The sequence below is a fragment of the Achroia grisella genome, unplaced genomic scaffold, assembly GCF_030625045.1.
Source record: "Achroia grisella isolate CSIRO2021 unplaced genomic scaffold, CSIRO_AGI_Agris_v1 utg509, whole genome shotgun sequence".
NCBI lineage: Eukaryota > Metazoa > Arthropoda > Insecta > Lepidoptera > Pyralidae > Achroia > Achroia grisella.
The window spans coordinates 209,129-231,232 of record NW_026712902.1 but is presented as its reverse complement, the minus strand read 5'-3'; the positions used below and the strand labels follow the sequence as shown (position 1 = coordinate 231,232).

Sequence of the window (22,104 nt, the reverse complement as noted above, 5' to 3'; positions counted from 1 at the left end):
AATGTCATGAAAAAATCATTCAATTTGATAGTATATTAGTCATTTAGAGATATTTTTTTTCTGCCATATAACTGAATGTACACATGGGCAGAGTGTGAACTGCGTACTCACCTTCAGGGTATGCTTCCTTCTTGGCAATGAGGTCGATAACCAGGTGCGTGGAGTTGTACAGCATGCCCATAGCGCGCATGTCGAACTCGTTCTTCGATAAATATGTGGCGTTGATGACCGGCGTGGAGTACGACACGTTCGCCATCTCCATCACGCCGGACATCTCCGTGCGCAGGTTCCGGCTGATGTCGTTCAGGAAAGAATGGCCGGCCACCGCGCCGCTCCACACCGCGGCCACCACGAGCCACACAGCACCCATCCTTCCGATATACATGTCGACACTGCTCTCACATCACACACAAACCCCGATATTTCCTGCTATCCACGCATGGAATACTCTCACTATTTATAATTTAAATATCGGTAAACTAGCTGTTTGTAAAACAAACATCGAACTACACGTATAATAAACATAAACAGCCGCTATTGAGGTCGATATATTGACTTCTCGAAGTTATAACAAAAAATTAAATTCTCACTGCCAATATTTAAAATGTCAACCTAACACTAAACTTAAGCGACTAATCCTATGCAGGTTTTAAGTCAGCATTTACATTTCAGAAAATCCTTTGTTACGAAAATAAAACGGTCGACAGACATTACCGTCGACCACGAAGGGTTCGCGACTTGTGAATGAATGATCGAATATGGAATGAATGAATGTCAATGACCGGGAGCACACAGCGGTGACAAGAAGATAGTATTAATGTTGCCACTATCTCGATAAATAAAACTACACAAAAACAACAAAAATATTTAAAAATGTATTGGTCTGAAGTAAATATAATGAAAGTATTAAACAGACCAAATATTAGTCATGCTTTCTTACTTCATATTGAACTACGCACATGCAAAGTGGCATTGTAACACAAGTAAAATCGTCTTCATATATAATCATTTATTAATATTACGTGTAGGTATTATTGTCTTATCTGTGGGGTTACTATTCAATTTAGTACGAGTCATAAAATATATATAAATTGTTAAAGAAGCAATAAAAATATGGTATATGGTCATTTTACATCCCGGACGTTATACTAAATTTTTAACCTAACTCTACGCAATTAAAAAAAAAAATAGAATGTGCTCTGTAAATTTATTTGTCATATTGCCTTACGAAGTCGTATTTATCATTTTACATAAATTTAAGTAAAAAAATTGTATTTCTCAAACAAATTATAAATAACTAAATATGTATGAGTATAAAAGAAAGAAAGTTATGTATAATAATCTTTTTAAATTTTATTGTATATTATTCCATGAATATTGTAGAACTCAGATTTCTACCATTAATTATTTGGCAACATTTACGAGAATGCACATGACGTTGCTGAGCAATTGAACTAAGCTGAAGTTTTCTGCTGATCATTCACTCATAACCAATCAATTCAATCATCTCCTCGGAAACTAAAAGGTTTATGTATTTAATATATGTACGTAGATTATTACCCATTATACCTTCTGTAATAGGCTACTATTTCCGGTTCATTATGTATATATATTAAAAATATGCCACGGAAACATAATATTAGTTAGTATTTAATTCAAATAGTTGACAGGTTTTACTATTAGTATGTAACAATCATCGGCAAAAGGTTATATCATATAGGACATAATAAATATAACTCATAGCATTTTTGTCTGTTTTTATTGTTAATTTTTAATAATACAAAACAAAATACTTAATATTCGGATAAAACTCCTGTTTTAAAAGTAATGACACACGTGAAAAGGTTTTGCTTTAACGAATTCTGTAGGCGTTATCGAAATTGTGTGTAACACAAATTTGTAATTTACTTAAATTTAATATTCGGCAAGCCCAGACCTATACATATGAACAGCAATATGAGCTTTACAAGCATAGTAGTCTGCTCTCCTCGCTGGAGCGGGAAGCTACTACAATTGAAGGTTGTTCTAAGTTTAAAGAGAGCACACAATTTAAACTTATCTTGCTATATTGCCAAATCCATCTTTAGGTTACGAAATATATATACAGCTCTACAAAATAAGACAGCACATCGGTACGACCCGCACTGGCTCGAAACTATAAAGAAAGGACAGTGGTTTAGTAAATATGCTAATCGATAGAATTCATGTATACATTTTTAATATTTGGACATTAAAATCCTATTTAAAAATATTCATATAATTATGGTAATTTATGATGTCATACTTTAAGCCCTTTTTTCCCTGATGATCACGTCCGTGCCGCGATGTACAGAATCCGGCTGTCGAAAGACCAAAGTCATTTACAGGATATCGGAGATAATAACCTCATTATGTAGTCATCATTGGTTTCATGTACCATCCAAGGAGAACCCTGCTGATCTGGCGTCTCGATGAAAATAAAAATAAATAAGCTTCTACAATTAACACGGCCTCATCTAGTCCCACGGTAAGCATGGGTTATGTAGCGACATCCAAGTTACACATCAAACCAGCTGCTTCAACTGCTGCTCCAGCTATGACTTCTAATTCTTTTTTGTAGGAGGCGACATGATTATTGCTGTGTCTCCATGCTTTTTAGCAACATGAGAGGATTTCTTAGGAAACCTTAACTTTTCTCTTTATAACCCATTTTTTCATCCAAAACCGCTTGAACTCTTCGCTTCCTGCATGGTTTCTTCGGACCACGACCGACGACGTTAGTCGTGCGTTTGTATTCACGAACCATTCTAAAATCACAAACTCACAAAAAACGAACTCATTTTTCGAAAAACAAACCAGAACAGAATTATTCTCATCAGTTACCCTATCTCGCCTGCAGAGCCCTTTTATATAAAAAAATAAATAAATACAAAACAGTCAATAATATTAAAGGAACAAAATGCCTACTTTTTTATAGATTAGTTTAAGCATCAATCACAACAACACCTCACCAGCTAACGTTATTTAACAAACCACAGTCACGTGTCAAGCTAGAAGAAAATGTTATAAATAACTTGCAATAAAACACTTATTTTGCATTTTTATCGACACTGCACTTGTGAATCACTAAACACCCGGCGACTGTTAAGTATCATGGTGGCGCGTCGCACGATGATTGAAAGAGCGTGATTGATCAATTTGAACTGTGAATTTTGGTGGGTACCCCGTCTTACCCGCTACCCTGTCTTACCTACATCTACCCCTAAATATAAATAAAATTGGAGTATTTGTTTGTAATATTGAAATAACCGTTTTTTACTACATGCATATGATTATAAATACGGTACATACACCAAAATAACATTTTCTACAATTTTCTCTTGTATTTTCAATGTCTGTCTGTCTGTCTGTTTGTTCCAGCTAATCTCTGGAATGGCCGGACCGATTATGATCGGACTTTTTTTGACAGGTAGCTGATGTAATAAAGAGCAACTTAGGCTACTTTTATTTTTGAAAAATAAAGTTAAATTCCACGCGGACGAAGTCACCGGAACAGCTAGTTTTTATATATAAAGATAATTGTAATTCTAAAATGAAACTACTAAACAATAATTCATATTTACATATATTATATACAATTTTATTATATGCCACATAATATGTACACTGAACATAAATACTAGCTACATTTTACAATGTAGCTTACTTACTTATTAATTATGATTTGTGTACCTACACATTGTGTACCTATACATTGTGTACCTACAATTGTTGAGTACAACCTCGGATTGTATTGATATACCGTATCTAATTAACATCGTCAGTAAATGGGTACTTATTACTAAATTAATTTAAGTTAATACTTAACAAATATATTACTTACATGTTACAAACAAAACAGTCACCCTGGCAATAGTATTATCAGATGCAAATGAGTGTGGATAGAGTTTTAGGGGTCTAAAAATATTTAAACAATTTTTATCATCTATACATCTATGCATATAAATAAAATTGGAGTGTCTGTTTGTAATATTGAAATAACCGTTTTTTATTACATGCATAGGAATATAAATATGGTACATACACCTAAATAACTTTTTTTACAATTTTGTCTGTCTGTCTATCTGTTTGTTCCGGCTAATCTCTGAAATGGCTAGACCGATTTTGACGGGACATTTTTTGGCAGGTAGCTGATTTAAGAAGGAGTAACTTAGGTACTTTTATTACAGAAAAATAAAGTTAAATTCCACGCGGACAAAGTCGCGGGTGCAGCTAGTTGGAAAATATTATTGACCAGAGAGATAATAGATAAGATAATAATAATCTCAGGACAATTCACACAGGGTCATCTAGACCCAAGTTGAGCTAGTAAAAGCATGTGTTATGGGTACAAGATAACTCGTAAATACATACATATTATACATTTTAGAGACGTTTTAACTCGTAATAAACATGACTCGCGTTAACATCGAGATAAAATTCAGGTAACTCGCTAACTCGAGTTGACTCATCTCTACATTTTATAGAAACTTTTTGCCACATTGTAATCACACACTTCCAGCAATGGTATAAAATATCCGAACTCGATATATTCCAAACCTTCAACTAAATATTATTCTTTTAAAAGGCCGACAACGTACTTGTGAATTCCACTGGTGTTACATGTGGTCATGAGCGGCGGTAATCACTTACCATCAGATGAACCGCACGCTCGATTGTCCGCTGTGTTATAAAAAAAATATAATAGAAAACACCCTGACCGATCAAACAATTACACGCGTGAATACAAATGATTTTTGAATTTGAATTTAACGAGGAATCGAAGCGCGACCATCGGATTGGTGATCAAATTCCGATCCTGTTGAACCGCTAGACCACCGAGGCCGTCAAAGCGGAATGTGGGTATAGAACTGCTTGTAACGTGTTTACATATAATCACACACTTTTAAAGTTATAAAATATCACATAACTCATATATTCCATTACTTAACGTATTTATATTATTTTGTTTAATTCCGCATACAATTAGCATGTGTGAGACCACACATATTCAGTGCGGAAAGCTAACGATTATGATTGGATCTATAAACCGAACTGGATGGTAGGGAAAAAAAATAAAATTATAATGTAAAAATTTGACGTTCATAAGCGGCTAAAATGTCCTGCATGAATAAATGATTTTTGAATTTGAATTTAACCACTACTGGAAGCGTTACGACCTTCTCTATTGGTGATCAAATTCCGATCGTTATTGAGTCTACACCCATGTTGCGCCACGCGTTTCGCCTCTGAACGAGGCATCATCAGGCGTTGAATAGAGTTCGGATATAGCTTGGAGCCTTGTTGACTATTTGGCGACCAAATTGTAATTAAAAAACTCAACTACTCTAATCACTATATTAATACAAACTCGGTCAGTAGCTTCCTTTACACTACGCGTTCTTTGACACGCGATCAGATGCGTTCGCGATTTACCGCCAAGAAATTTTCTTTTAAATTTAACTATCTTTTTCTTTTAAAACAAGATTAAGATTATTGGATGTGTGAATATTACAAGAATGTTAGACATATATTTGATATTTTTAGCGCATCAGTCAGTAATATTAAATAGACACTAAATTGCATTTGAAATATAAGAAGTTTTATAACCTAATTCTTTATTAATACAATTTTATTGTAATTTTAATAATAATTACTGTGTAGTGTCAATTTGTGTGTTTAAAAATTAAGCAATGCTGCTGTGTATAGTAGGATGTTTCACTTGAATAGTTTATTTATTTATTTAGTTTATTTCATCTGTGTGAAGTTAGGTACTCTGTAAGACATCCAGTTTTGTAGACCTAATTTTGTAACCTAAAACAAAAAGGCACTGCATATATATAAGAATGTGTAATGTAAACCCAAGGGCGGATCCAGCTTTGGCGCCAGGAGGGGGTCACATAGTTGTGGTCAAGTCAAGAACTTATAATTTAATTTTGATAACAATAGATTCGAGTAAAAAGTAGGTATTTTATTAATGTACGTAAGTACTGTACTTAAAAATATTGATAAAATTTGTATGGTGACAAAATATTAAATAAAATTATTACGTTCAATTAGTGGGCCACCTAAGTCCTGGGCTCAGGGGGTCATGACCCCCATGACCTCCCCCCAGATCCGCCGTTGTGTAGACCTTAAATATTCTTTCCTGCCTGAAAGCGTACGTGTAATGGTAGCTAATAATAAAAATTTTATTTAATTTTTTTTTTATCCTTATAGGAAAGGCAAAGAGTCTAAGCTCATACAGCCGTCAGTTTTTAATTATATACATTAAGAAAGTGAAATGAGACGAAACAACGTGAAAGAGCACGAAATAACGTGTAAAGGTAGCTAATAACATAATTTTACTTTCCGAAATAATTCGACTAGGAAACGAGAAAGCTAGAGGAGGTAATTCCTAAGTTCGGGGTTATCGTCAAGCGTGTTCGGGCCCGTCCGCGAGCAACGGGCCGGCCTCGTCGTCCCGCGGGCGGGCGGCGGCTGCTAGTGCTTCGGAGGCGGTGGTCGCGCGGAAGGCGCTCTTGTCGATGTCCTGGAGGCACTCGAGCCCCTGCGCCACCTCCGGGGACACGTTGAATATGATCAGCTGCTGTTTGGTGGTTTTTAATTTTTTTGCGAGACGCTGTAAAATCTGAAAATGTATATAATATAATAATTTAGGTATTCAAGTACATATATATTAATATATATTTTTTTTTATCTTTATGTGTATTGTATTAGTATCTGTATTTTGGACATTATATTTTTATGTTTAGTTTTAATTATTTATGACATTTTTATAAAAAATATTATTTGCACATTTTGACCCACTCAACACTTCCTATGCCACGCTCTATTGGGTTGACTGGAAGAGATCTCTTTTAGAGATAAGTCGTCCTTTGTTAACATTAGTTGTAATTAATATACTTACAAATGTATTTAAGTGCAATAAAGAATATTTAATAATATTGTGATCAAACTGTTTCCTCTTGCATAATTGTAATAGCATATACTAGGTCGACCTATTCTCACTAATTTAAATTTAAGAATGGATCTGTACGCAACTGTTTGAAAACAACAAAAGACAAATGTTTTTATAAATATGTGCAAGCATTTTTGAAAAGAATACGAGCTGAGTTTCTTGTCAGTTCTTCTCATCTCGAAATCATTCCCAACTGACGGTAGATTTGACATATTATAATATGTCAAATCTATCGTCAATACCTACCTCTAATTTCGAACTGACGATAGATTGATTTTCAAAAATGCTTGCACATATTTATAAAAATATTTGTAAAGCAAAGTATATAATAGACCTACATGAATAAAGATATTTTGATTCTTATTTTTTTATTTTGATATTTAAGTTAAAAGTTATACATAATGGACAACTTTTGAACGTGTTTATCAAGTGTCAAAAAGTGGATTGCTTCTATAAATATGATTGATAAATATGTCAGGGGATTATTCTAGTGCCATCAAATTTTTTTTATTTAATCTGGATACAAGTCCTTTTTAGCCCAACATAAAATACAAAAACTTAAAAAAAAATACAATTTCTTCACAGTGTTGGAAATAAATTTATATAAAGTCTTGAATAGTGCAGGCCTTGATAAGATCTCTTCTAGAGACTTCGGTACTTCATTACTATGCTCTTGAATCTCGTGAATGAGTAATAATCTGTCTAGTTCGTATTTTCTACATTTGAATATAATATGACAGAGCTTGTGTTACCAGTACTAGACGATTGATAGAAATACTTGTAATTTTTTTTGTAATCACATAAATAAGAAACATCCAAACCAATACGAACTATCATTCTCATGAATACAAACGTGTGTACCGTGCTTGGAATCGAACCTGCCGCCATCGGAAGGGAAGCGGTGTACTAAACTGCTAGACCACCGTGGTGTTTGTATCGGTCTGGGTGTTTTCTATGTATAATATGTATGTATTTACTAAAAATATATATCTATGTATTTATATCACACTATCTAGTACCCATAACACAAGCTTTATTTAGCTTAACCTCGATCTAGACGGTATTGTCCTAAGATTTTTTTTATAGTCCGTGCTGCTGTTCAGTGTAGTTGGAAGAACACCGAAGCCCACTCCAGAGTAACACATTAAGCAATTAAAACTTTGGCCGTATCAAATCAATGCTGTAGTACTATTATAGATAATATATTTATAATAAAAAATAGAAAAATGTGATAATAAAAACAGTAGAAAAACAAGTAAAAATAAAAAGTCCACAGAGGCCGTGTAGAGTATGTGGGTACCTGTGCTGCAGAGACGTCGAGCCGGGCGAGTCGGCCGCAGTCGAGCAGCAGCGGCGCGGGCGCCAGCCGGGCCGCCGCCGCCAGCGCGCGGCGACACACGCCCTCCGCGTTCACGTACACCAACATCATCGCCGGCGCGCACACCGCCGCCGCGCACCACTCACCACCACCACTCTGCACACACACCACCACTCAAGGGGGCTGCCTAGGGACGCCGCGCTCCGGCTACGGCGCTCGTAGGTACACTAAGTTTTTAGTGGCCAAGATTACCATACACCCCCTCATCACCCCCCGGACAAAGAGACGATTTTTAAAGATTTTTCCACTCTATTTAACTACACTCCTCACCAGGAGTCTGCACACACACGAGCAGTCACACACGTAGGTAGCAATGGATAAGAATAATACACCCCCTCATCACCCCCCGGACAAAGAGACGATTTTTAAAGATTTTTCCACTCTATTTAACTACACTCCTCACCAGGAGTCTGCACACACACGAGCAGTCAAAGAGACTGCTCCGAAACGCTGGCGCTCGTAGGTACACCGAGTTTTTAGTGGATAAGAATTGCACAACTCATCACCCCTCGGACAAAGAGACGATTTTTAAAGATTTTTCCACAGGATAAAAAAAACTTATTTTATATTTAACTACACCCACACCACCCATCCATCAGGAGTCTGCACACACACCAGCAGTCAGAGAGACTGCTCCGAAACGCCGCGCCCCGGCTCTGGCGCTCGTACACCGAGTGGTTTTTTAGTGGGTAAGAATACCACACACCCCCTCATCACCCCTCGGGCAAAGAGACGATTTTTAAAGATTTTTCCACGCGATAAAAACGGTTTATTTCTATTTAACTACAACCCCACCAGGAGTCTGTACACACACCAGCAGTCAGAGGCAGATGGTAAAAACTCAAATCCTACACACCTCCTCTTCACCCCTCTAACAGAGAGATAGAGATTTTCTGCACAATACTAAATAAACTTCTTTTTTATTTAACTAGGCAAAAAGCCAATAAGTCAAGTCCAATGATAAGGATTATGAACAGACTGACTAAAATGTATCATACCAGAGCTAACATAGAGCCTAACAAATAAGAAGTCATGTTAACCAAGAAGCAGATTGTTAAATATGAAATTTGAATTTATTTATTTCAATAATGCAAATTAAAATAGAATAAAATAGAATTTATTAACTCGTTTTATACAGTAATAACATAAGAAGTACTAGAATAATTTACACATAAAAAAAAACAGAGCAATGTGGACCACAACTCAGCATAATGCTGGAAACATAGTTTCCAGCGCTAATTTTCAGTTGAGCCCACAGTACGAAACCAAATTACTTCTGAATTTATTCTAAAAATTTAAAACGATCTTCTTGTATTAATTCAGATTTTTCTAGAGGACACAAGATGGCGGTTATGAACAGTGATGCGAACAAAAAGAGAGCAGCTCGCGAACGGAACGCACAATTCGGGAGTAGGTCTTCTTGTATTATCACTTCTGGTTTTTCCAGACAGCACAAGATGGCGGTCTTTGAGCAGTGACTCGGACAGTAAGGGCATTATACCAAATCAGCTCGCAAATGGAACCGACGAGTAGGTTTATAATATTCGCAAATCTCTGGCCTTCTGTGAGAGGGAGACTAGAATTGACGTGACTCACCTTGACGGTATGGAGATGCAGCGGCGGCACCATGAGCGCTCGCAGCAGCATGGCGAGGTTGGCGAACGCGCCCGCCAGCACGGCCAGCTCCACCGTCATCGTCACACCTATCACAAACGTCAACACCAGCACCATCAGCTCGCTCTTGCTGGTCCGCCACAGCCGCCCTACTATATCGAAGTCCACCTGCAACGCATCATGTAAGTTTAGTCGAGATTTGACGGCCTTGGTGGTCTATCGGTTTAGCACATCGCTTTACTTCTAATAGTCGCAGGTTCAGTTCCTCGCACAAACATTTCTATTTCTGATTAATTTGTTTGTATCAGTCTGGGTGTTTTCTATGTACAGCATGTGAGTATAGCTGTACCTCTTTTGAAACAAATGTAAAGATATGAAGTTTTATATCATACTAGCTTTTGCCAGCGGCTTCGCTCGCGATAAAAAGTATTATTATTAGGTATAGTTTTTGCAGCTTTATAGTACTTTCATACAAACTTCCATCACCTATTTTATCCCCTTAGAGGTGGAATTTATCAAAATCCTTTCTTAGGAGATGCCTACGTCATGGTAGCTTTAAGCACGCAAAATCTCAGCCCGATCGGTTTAAAATTAACAAAGTTTCATTAAACTTTCATTCCCTATTTTATTCCTTGGGGGTAAAATTAATCAAAATGCTTTCTTAGCGGATGCCTAGGTCATAACATCTACCTGCATGCCAAATTTCAGCCCGATCCGTCCAGTGGTTTGGGCTGTGCGTTGATAGATCACTACGTCAGTCAGTCACTTTTGATTTATATATATTTAGATACATGTACATCCGTGTTAAGCCGGGGCAAGTAGCTAGTTATTGTATAAAGATGGATAAGACCTTGGGGAAGGAAATAAACTACTCCAAGTACTAACAGTGCACAGACGTAGTAGACGTGGTCATAACTCACCATAAACATGACGGCACAAATTAGAACGGACGATATGCACGCCTTGGGAATATAATAGAAGTACGGCGTTATGAACATCAGGGCCAGCAACGTGATGATGCCTGCAAACGCATACAATATAGTCATTACATAGTATAAAACAAAGTCGCTGTCGCTGTCTATTCTTCCTTATGTATGCTTAAACCTTTAAAACTACGCAACGGATTGTGAAGCGGTTTTTTAATAGATAGAGTGACTCAAGAGGTAGGTTTATATATATAACTAGCTGTCCCGGCAAACGTTGTTTTGCCGGGACAGCTAGTTATATATGTTAACAGGGGTTGATGATAGAAGGGTGAAAATTTATGTAGGAAAATTTATGTATTTTGTATGTTGTATCATAAAAAAATAAAAACTAAATATATTGTCAAAAAAATAAAAAAAAAATTTAGGGATGGACTACCCCTAACATTTAGGGGGATGAAAAATAGATGTTAGCCGATTCTCAGACCTACTCAATACGCTCACAAAATTTCATGAGAATCGGTCAAGCCGTTTCGGAGGAGTATGGGAACGAAAACTGTGACACGAGAATTTTATATATAAGATACATGCACACCCGTGCGAAGTCGGGGCGAGTAGGTAGTATAAATGATATGACGATGATGACAGGGTGGTTTCAGAGGAGCTTCCTCCCGCCTACACTTAGAGTGTGGAATGTACTACCTGCCGAGGTTTTCTCACGAGACGGTGCGGTGGTGGATACTAACCGGAGTAGAGGCCGGCGGCGGGCGAGCGCACGCCGCTGGAGTGCGAGACGGCGGAGCGCGTGAAGGCCCCGCACGTGGGCATGGCGTGCACCAGCGCGCCCACCACGTTGCACAGCCCCAGCGTCAGCATCTCCTGCGTCGCGTCCACGCGGCCGCCGCCAGCTGGAAATTGTTTAGTTTTTATTTAACTTAAATGGTATACATGCTAATGTGATGACTTGAGCTGAAAGAAGTACATTGGCAGTTAGAAGTAATTAATATGTTAGTTCGCAGATTTACTCGGTGTTCAACGAGTTAAGTTTTGTCAAAGTTTATGTCGGGTGTAGCAGCTATACATAAAAAAACCTACAATGATCTTCGTGCTCTTTAGGGCGCTGTTGAGGCTGTCGCGCCATTGCAGCGCGTCACTCATGTTTGCGCAAGAGCGAACCTACGACTTCTACAATTGCGGTGTCGTGAAGACAATTGTTTGTAAAATACTGTCCAATTTTGGGACACTGGGTGGTATTGACTGTAATTTGGGACATTGACGGGTTGTCCCAAATGTAACTAACAAAATGGACTCTCGTTGTCTGAAAATAAATTATGATTCACTGCTCTTGTTTGCCACTGAATACCAACAGTGTTATTATTGTAAATATTCTGGATTTTAATTATTACAATTTAACTATATTATAAAGGGTGACTGAATTATACTCACAGAAGGCTTTAGCGATAGCGATGTTAGCCAACACCATGACAAAGGGTATCATGAGGAGACCGGAGCCGAGCTCGTGCACCATCTCCGAGAAGGAGAGCGTGTGGTTTCCGGAGGTGACGCTGAATGGCGGCAGCGCCAGCGACGGAAGACCAGGCTCTACGTAACCTAGGTTTACATTGAATTCCTTATCAGTTTCTTTAGTTTCTTCAATACTAGACTCTGTACACGACACCGTCCGCATGATCATGTTTGATTGACATTATGGCGATTCCAAATACTACATATATTTTATGGTGATTGGATAACAAACAAGAGGTGTTTGTTTCCTTTCCCATTTATAGAAATGTTGACCAGAAGAATTGTTATTGACACAGTTTACATTATTCATGCAATAAGAACATCTAAAAATATTTGCAAATCTTAATTACTTTGTGCTAAAAATCAGGATAACTTTATTCTGTTTGTGTCTGTCTGTGTATTTGTTATTTATTCAAGTACACGAACACTCAGTATAAAATTTTTACAAATATTTGAAGCCACCAACAATTGAAATTGAAATTGTTGGACATATACTTATTTTAACGAATTGGCGGTTGTTTTGAAGTACATTTCACCTCTTCCTTTATGTATGTACTATTTTACAATGCGTGAGTAATTAAGTGGGATCTGATGAAGTTACAAGCAACAATAAACACAAGCAACACACAAGTTTCTTGCTCATTCTTCTTGTGCTGAGTCTGCATTCCGAAAGAGCGGTAGAATAAAAAAAAGTGACTATTCAAAAGTGTTTATATTAAGTTTATTCGAATAAAGATTATTTCTATTTCTATTTGTTAAAGCTAAAGTACATAGTAATTTCCAAACGACACTTACCTGAGAGTTTGACAAGAAGTTTACTGGGGTTGTAACTGCAGTATGCGAATATAGCGGCAACGGTCACCACCAGCGCGTTTCGACTTATTGAAATAAGCCACAGTGTTTTCTGCAGTCTGAGACGCTTCGGGCTCACCTTCAGGTCCTTTAATTTCTATAACAGACATACTTTTATACTCATTAACTGTATATTAGAAAATGTTGACGGATGATTTCATCACTGGTAAGTCCACGAAAAAACTGACTTGAGCAATTTCTAAATCATCAAAAACCTCATGTGACGGACGTGAATTACCACATACTAGCAATGTACCATGTTAAGTTGACCTCCATGCGGTTCCCCCTGGAAACCGTCGTGGAATTCTTGATGAATTTGTCACGATGGGCTAGACCAGACCTCATGTTCATCTTATCATCCTCCACTAGGCGAGGCCCCGCCAGCGTAAACCGTTAGCGCAGGCGGTTGCATCATTTCATTATCATCCACAAAAAAAACCAAGCTTTGTTTAGCTTGGGTTTAGATGGCTCTGTGTGTATTATTATTCTTATTTAGGGCTATGATATCCTCCTTGTCGTAAATCTGACAACAGCGACTCACAAATGTTTCCTTCCATGCGGTCAATGTGACTAGCCAAACCAAGTTTATTCATAAAGACTCGGTCGCATTGTGTGCCAGAATCATTGTAGGTGGAGATGCAGGAGTGCCTCACACGAGTCTTGCGGGTGGTGCGTGTCACGTCCAAACTCTTCAGACGGTTCTCCTCAAAATTCTCTAGCTGTTTGTTCAGGGCTATAGTTATTATGATAAATGAATTATTTCTACTCATGATTTCTAAATGATAAACCTTACCCTCAACACTAAAAGCACTGTACAACAGGTCGCTCCCAGCAAACAGTCTCCCAAGCGTATGTCGTTCCACCTGGCGATGATCTCCTGCACGTTCTCGAGCAGAGTTTCAGCGGTGAAACTAAGTCCCAGGAGGCCCTTCACCTGCGAGGCCATGATGATCACCGCCGTGGCTGACGTGAACCCGCTCGTCACTGAGGGTGATATCAGCTGCACCAGGCAACCTGGGCAGTGTTGAAAATAAAACTTTATATCTTCTAATACTTGGCAGGGAAATATTAGACTATACCATGTGCACTGTAGCATGGTAGAGTGACAGTTTCATTAACGTTTCGTTTCACTCTTACAAGTTGCAGCGATTTACAAATTATGACTTAGTATTTCAGCTGTACCAATTTCGTAATATATTAAATCATTGGTAAATGTAGTAACTTAAGTTTAACCCGGCCAGAATTTACGTAAAACCTTAGATCAGGTTCTAATAACGTATTGAAAATAAGCAGATACCCGTCGTACAACTTAGAGTCTGTCTACCGTGATTGGTAAATAGTAACATATTATAGTATAGTATTTTACTATTTACCAATAACCAATTATATATAGTACCTATAAAATGAAAGCTTCTGCTGTCTGTTCGCTTGAATCTTTTAAACTACGCAACAGTTTTTAAATCAGTTTTTAGGAATAATAATAATAATAATAATCTCAGGACAATTCACACAGCGCCATCTAGACCCAAATTCAGCTAGCTAAAGCTTGTGTTATGGATACTAGATAACTGATACAAATACATAGATACATTTTTTTTTCGTAAATACATACATATTATACTTAGAACATACCCAGACTGATACAAACAATCATACTCAAGAATACAAATGTTTGTGCCGTGCGTGGAATCGAACCCGCGACCATCGGAAGTAAGCTGTTTTTTCGACGGCCTCGATGGTCTAGCGGTTTAGCACACCGCCTTACTACAGATGGTCGCGGGTTCGATTCCTCGCACGGCACAAACATTTGTATTCATGAGTACGATTGTTTGTATCGGTCTGGGTATTTTCTATGTATAATATGTATGTATTTACGAAAAAAAACATATCTATGTATTTGTATCAGTTGTCTAGTACCCATAACACAAGCTTAATTTGGGTCTAGATGGCACTGTGTAAATTGTCCTGATATTATTTATTTATTTATTTTAAGCGTTACCTAGTCGGAGCACGCCCATGAGCAGCACGACGCAGCCAGAGAGGAAGGTGAGTAGCACTACGCACTCGAGGGGCAGGTGGCGGCACGTCTGCAGCGTCAGCAGCGCCATCAGGCTGGTAGGACCGATGGACACCTCCTTCACAGTCCCCACGAACACGTACAGTATGGTGCCTGCGGTCATTACATCAGCGTTCTTCTATATGCTACTAGTGTTGCCAGGTGTCCCGATTTACGCGGGACGTTTTTTAGGGGTCTAGGGACGCGTCCCGATTTGTACCTGATCGGGACGCTGAATGTCTGATTAAGACTAGACTAAACAACACTGATTACTTGTTGCAACCACTGAATTCCGATTTTTTGACTCATGTAGCGATTTAAAACAAATCGGACCTGGCAACACTATATGTTATATAGACAACAGATAAAATACCTGTTACTTCCTCTGTTCCACACCCTTCTAGAATATTCTTTGAGCTAAACTACATATATGTGTCGACAATTAAGCACCATTAAATACGTTACCTATGACTTCTAAAAATATGTGCGTGGATAAGCGCGAGTAAATATCTGTTACCCATGCCTTCCTCTGCACGTACAGTCATCCCCTATTTCACCCTCTTTTCTGATTACTTTTTGAGATAAATATATCCGTATGAGAAACTGCCCGCTTTCGTGACACAATAGAATAGAATAGAAAAGAAAAATATTGTTTTAATTAAAAATAAATTTAAGTACTTTTGTATAGTCATAACATATTTTTCAATCTACCGCTCGTTCGGAAATCTGTCTCATCACAAGAAGAACGAGCCCGAAACTTGTGTGTTGCTGTCTACTAAATAATTATTGTATCTAAAAATTGAAATGTGTGAGTACAAACTACAAGCGTCTAATTCATTAGAGTCAGAATGTTATACACAATAGAACAGAATAGAATAGAAAATCATTTATTTAAATAAACATACATTGAAGCACTTTTTAATAGTCATCACATTTTTTTTTAATCTCGGTAGATTAAAAAAAATGACTATTAAAATTCACTCATTCGGAAAGCTGTCTCATCACGAGAAGAACGAGCAAGAAACTTGCGTGTTGCTCTTTTAAATAGTTTTATTCTTACTTTACAATTTAAGTTTAAGTGTGTGAATACAAACTACCGATTAGCACTAATTCAATTAAACAATCAAATAGAAAAAATATTGAATACACAACAACTGGTTAAACAATTAATAAGAGGAAATCAGTGAGTGATTAGAGCAGACCACTCCGTACAAGCAATCTATCTTTATCTCAAATTTCAATAAAATCCGTTTAGCCGTTTAGTAGTCATGTGGTAAGAAACATACAGCATAGGTACAGTATAGTATTTACGAAGTATGGATTATTAACATTATGCTGTAACTGTTTCCTGCGGCTGTACTCGTATGTGCATTTTTGATAATTATTTCTTTGAATTTACTTAGGTTATAGGAATAAAACTTATATTTTTTTCAGGATATATCTATATTAGGTACTCGGTTTGGTAGGTTAGGGTAGGTTTAAATACTCGGTTTGGTTTCACGATGTCTGAATCTTGTTGAAATCTCTAATTTTCTCTAAACTAAGATTCAGTTCATGTTAATCGTTGATAATACATATAAATAAAATTGAAGTGTCTGAAGTGATTGAACTGTCATATGCATGTGGTAAAAACGGTTATGAAATAACCGTTTTTACCACATGCATATGACAAATACGGTATATACACCAAATATATATAATAATATATTATATATATAATAATATAATATAAATACGGTATATACACTAAAATAACATTTTTAACAATTTTTGTCTGTTTGTTCCGACTAATTTCTGAAATGACTGGACCGATTTTATCGGGATTTTTATTGGCGGATAGTTGATGTATTAAGGAGTATCTTAGGCTGCGTTTATTTTATTTAAAAGAAAAATAAAGTTAAATTCCACGCGGACGAAGTCGCGGGTGCAGCTAGTATATAATAGTATTTTATATATAAACTACATAGTTATCGACCGGCGAGAGTCGAATTATTAATATACTATCACTGTTAAAAATAGGGATTGGTGTTATATTTCGAGGTATTTTTTTTTTCTAATTCTGTATAAAAAAAATAAAAAATAATTGACCAAAAATAATTAAAAGATTTTTGGGTATGGATCACTTATATCAGCTCAGACGTACTGCATACAGACACAACATCTCATAAGGATCGGTCAAACCGTTACGACGAACTTCAGTCACAAACACTGTGACACGAGAATTTTGTATATTAGAATTATATCAAGGGTATATTAAGGATCGGCAACGCACGTGACACCCCTGGTCCGAAGTTTCAGGTGTCCATAGGCTACGGTAACCGTTTACCATCAGATTGGCTGTATGCTTGTTTGCCACCATCGTAGTATAAAAAAAATATTCAAACAAATCTTTCAACTTCATAATAATACTAGCTGTACCCGCGACTTCGTCCGCGTGGAATTAAATTTTATTTTTCTAAAACAAAAGTAGCCTAAGTTACTCCTTATTACATCGGTTAACTGCCAAAAAAAGTCCCGTTAAAATCGGTCCAGCCATTTCAGAGATTAGCCGGAACAAACAGACAAAAATAAAAAAAAATGTTATTTTGGTGTATGTACCGTATTTATATTCATATGCATGTAGTAAAAAACGGTTATTTCAATATAACAAACAGACACTCCAATTTTATTTATATGTATAGATGTATAGATTAGTCTATATTATTACCGATATATGAAGAGTATAGTCCATACTGCAGCGGAAGACCAGCGAGGCTGGCATACGCGAGGCTCTGCGGCACCAGCATAAGCCCGAGGGTTACTCCCGCCACCAGGTCCGCCACTGCCGCCATGCGATCATACCGCCGCGCCCACTCCAGGATCGGCAGCCGGCGCCGGGCTATACGCAACCACGCACTCTCACCCTTGGAGTACGGAGTCTCTTCTATTATTTCCATTTTCAAATGGAATTCTATACTTTACACATTTATTAAAAAAAGGACTGGAACTTGACTTAATTATACTGTAATTCACTAATAAATAAATTTATTTTTGTTTTGATATTATCTTCCAAAAGTAATAAGAATCTGTAGCTAACAGTCCCGGGTATCGAAGCCGCAGCTCTGGACGTTGTCTGTTCGCGCACCTCGTCGACGGACTGCTGTCATATCACACTTTATAATTTAATTCGTTATCTCAGCGTCATGCGAACCTACTCGCGTATAAACATTTCAGTATCAATAAACAATATTAATTCATTAATAGTGATAATGTCACGTATAAACGCGCATTATACGATCGTATACTTGCAGGTTATTTTTGTGCTCTTAAGTACTTATTGGCTAGTTCAACAGATAGCGTAGTTCTATGTAATAATAATCTAGTACATTTTACACGGCGCCATCTAGTCCTAAGGTAAGCAGAGCTCGTGTTATGGGTACTAGACAACTGATATAAATAATTAAATATAAATTTTCTTAAATACATACACAATGTACATCTATACATCTATACATATAAATAAAATTGGGGTGTCTGTTTGTAATATTGAATTAACAGTTTTTTACTACATGCATATGAATATAAATACGGTACATACACCAAAATAACATTTTTTACAATTTTTGTCTGTCTGTTTGTTCCGGATAATCTCTGAAATGGTTGGACCGATGACGTGACTTTTTTTGGCAGGTAGCTGATGTAATAAGGAGTAACTTGGGCTATTTTTATTTTTGAAGTATAAAGTTAATATCCACGCGGACGAAGTCGCGGGAACAGCTAGTATAATAGTCAGAATCCAGTACAATTTACACGACACATCTAGACCCAAACTAAGCAGAGCTTGTGATGGACAACTGATATAAATGTTTAAATATATATATATTTCTAAATACATACATAATATACATATATAACGCCCAGAACGATATAAACAATCATACCTATGAATACAAATGTTTGTACCGAACTGTTCGAGGAATCAAACCACCTTCGGTAGTCTAAACCGCTAGCCCACCGAGGTATTCAGTGTACGTGCAAAGTTATAACCTACCATTGTTGTAATATTTGTTCAAGATGTTATGGTATTTTAATTAAAAGTGTCTGGTTTCTCTTTATGATAATTACAACAAGCATACGGCCCATCGGATGCCTACAGCAGATAGGTATGCAGTTATGAGAAGCACTGACAAGTTTTTAGAGACCTTATATCCTTTTTCGAAAACTTACACTAGTCTCTATAAAAACAAAAATTAACATGAAATTATTCAACGACCTGAAAGTTCAGCTATTTTGATATTCATGAAGAAATTTGAAACAGCATTGTAAAATTGTTATTTTAGAGCGTTAAAATGACGAACGGTGAGCTGATCTAAGATCTAGGTACCTATACTATAGGTACAGTTATCTTATAATGAAATTCTTTCATAACTATCATATCATATTTCACTATAAGCGTCGTGGCTTTTGTCATGGCATAATGCTGAGATGGGCCCCCTACACGCACATCAGTACAGCGACTCGGTGACGATGCTCCGAAGTAGTGGTTACACATTTTTTTTGCCTTGTTATTATGGTTTTGGTATGTGTTTATATTTTTTGTTTTCTTTTGTTTGAATTTCTTGTTCGCTTTTTTTTCTCTTAATGATTTGTATTGTTTATTATTTTTATTTACATGTTATAATTAGCTTTTGACCGCGGCTTCGATTTGAATTTATTCTCTTAGGGGTGGAATTCATCAAAATACTTTTGTAATCAATCATATTGATTACAATCTATATTTCATTGATAAATGTCATACCTAACTATACTTTACCGCATTCTCTTATGTAAGGTGCATATGATTATGTCACATTTTGTATTAATTTGTTTAATTCCGCTATCATTATTGTATGAGACCATACACACAGTCAGATGGAGGTCAGATCATCACGAGGTACATAGCGCTTCTATGCCCTTCAGGTCCTTCCTCATTAGTGATCAATTTCCGAATGTTATTTATCTACACGCCCTTAGACGCACTTGGTGATGAAGTGGTTTAACATACTGAACTACTCAATTTACATTAAATTATGATAATAAATTAATAACAGCAACAAAAGATGTAGTTAATGTTTTTGAAGATTTTTTTGCTAATATTCCGATTAATATTACATCTTCTCTGGACTCATCTCCATCTCGAGCAAAAATATTACTAGAGTCTAATATCGGTTGTTGTGCTTTAAGATTTAAATTTTCACATGTTAGCCCCGTTCATATCATAAAAATATTCAAACATCTAAATTTAAAAAATACAGAAGACCTTTGGGGCATGTCTGTAAAAGTAGTTAGTTCTTTCATAGATATTGTTGCTCCATATCTAGCTACTATTTTTAATAAATGTATTGATAATGGGACTTTTCCACAATTAATGAAATTTAGCAAATTAATCCCACTATTTAAATCAGGAGATAAATTTGAGCCAGGGAACTATAGACCTATATCTATTTTGCCAGTTCTAAGTAAGGTGTTTGAAAAGATAATGTTAAATCAAATGTTACAACACTTCAGGGATAACCGACTGCTTCACAGTCAACAATATGGTTTCACCGCCGGCAAGTCTACTACTGACGCAGGTGTAGCGCTGATAACACATATTTTCCAATCATGGGAGAAGTCACAGGATGCACTCGGAGTTTTTTCGGAGACCTATCAAAGGCATTTGATTGCGTGGATCATAAAACACTTTTGTACAAGCTCGAACATTATGGTATAAAAGATAATGATCTAAAATTAATGAGAACTTATTTAGAGGATAGGGTCCAAACTGTAGATATTGACGGTATAAAATCTAAGGGAGCTAATATTGGGATGGGCGTTCCACAAGGGTCAATCTTAGGCCCCTTTCTCTTTTTAATTTACATAAATGACCTTCCCTTTATGGTAGAGAAAATTGCAGATATAGTGCTGTTTGCGGATGATACTTCGTTAGTGTTTAAAATTGGACGTCAAACTAATCAATTAGACGATGTAAATTGTGCTATGTCTGCTATATTAAATTGGTTTACATGTAATAACCTATTATTAAATTCCAGCAAAACAAAGTGTATAAAATTTACACTTCCTAATGTAAGACCAATAAATACACAGTTATTGCTTAATGACGAAATAGTAAATTTTGTTAATGATACAGTTTTTTTAGGTATAACAGTGGACTCGAAATTACAATGGGGGCCCCATATTTCAAAATTGGCCAATAGACTCAGTTCAGCTGCATATGCAATTAGAAGAATTAGGCAATTAACAGACGTGGCGACGGCTAAACTTGTATACTTTAGTTATTTCCATAGCATTATGTCATATGGTATACTACTATGGGGTAAAGCAGCCGATATAAATACTATATTTATTTTACAAAAGAGAGCCATACGTTCTATTTATGGTATGGGTTCAAGAGAGTCATTACGTCAGTGTTTTAAAGATTCAAATATCCTCACCGTTACTTCACAATACATTTATGAGAATATCATGTATACACGGAAGAATTTAGACAGTTTTAGAAAACTTAAAGACTGTACAAATAGAAACTTACGCAATAAAAATAAGCTAATTTTACCTAAATGCCGCCTGCACAAAGTCAGTAATTCATTCTATGGTAATTGCGTAAGATTTTATAATAAACTGCCAGAATCTGCACTAAATCTGACAGAGAGGCAATTCAAATCTTATATTAAACAATTTTTATGTAAGAAAGCCTATTACAGGATAGACGAATTCATAGAAGACAACATATCAAGTAAATAATTAGTTTATTAGCATACAA

General features: G+C 36.5%; 2 protein-coding genes across 2 annotated transcripts in view; both read right to left on the bottom strand.

Moving 5' to 3' along the window:
- The window catches only part of LOC131846252 (prominin-like protein), a 107,156-nt gene extending 106,428 nt beyond the window's left edge, over positions 1-728 (bottom strand). Inside the window, exon 1 of the mRNA XM_059195513.1 lies at positions 112-728. Coding sequence (XP_059051496.1) covers positions 112-385 — 274 coding nt within the window. The 5' untranslated portion in view covers positions 386-728. The remainder of the gene's footprint in view (positions 1-111) is intronic.
- A 5,604-nt stretch (positions 729-6,332) lies between these two features.
- Positions 6,333-18,441, bottom strand: LOC131846330 (sodium-independent sulfate anion transporter). The gene is made up of 10 exons (XM_059195608.1): positions 18,034-18,441; positions 15,270-15,440; positions 14,064-14,284; positions 13,214-13,367; positions 12,341-12,505; positions 11,641-11,802; positions 10,892-10,992; positions 9,954-10,139; positions 8,280-8,453; positions 6,333-6,649 (listed from the first exon to the last, which is right to left on the bottom strand). Exons 1-10 carry the CDS (start codon positions 18,260-18,262, stop codon positions 6,434-6,436), a joined length of 1,779 nt encoding a protein of 592 aa, XP_059051591.1. The 5' UTR covers positions 18,263-18,441; the 3' UTR covers positions 6,333-6,433.
- Between the last annotated feature and the right edge of the window lie 3,663 nt (positions 18,442-22,104).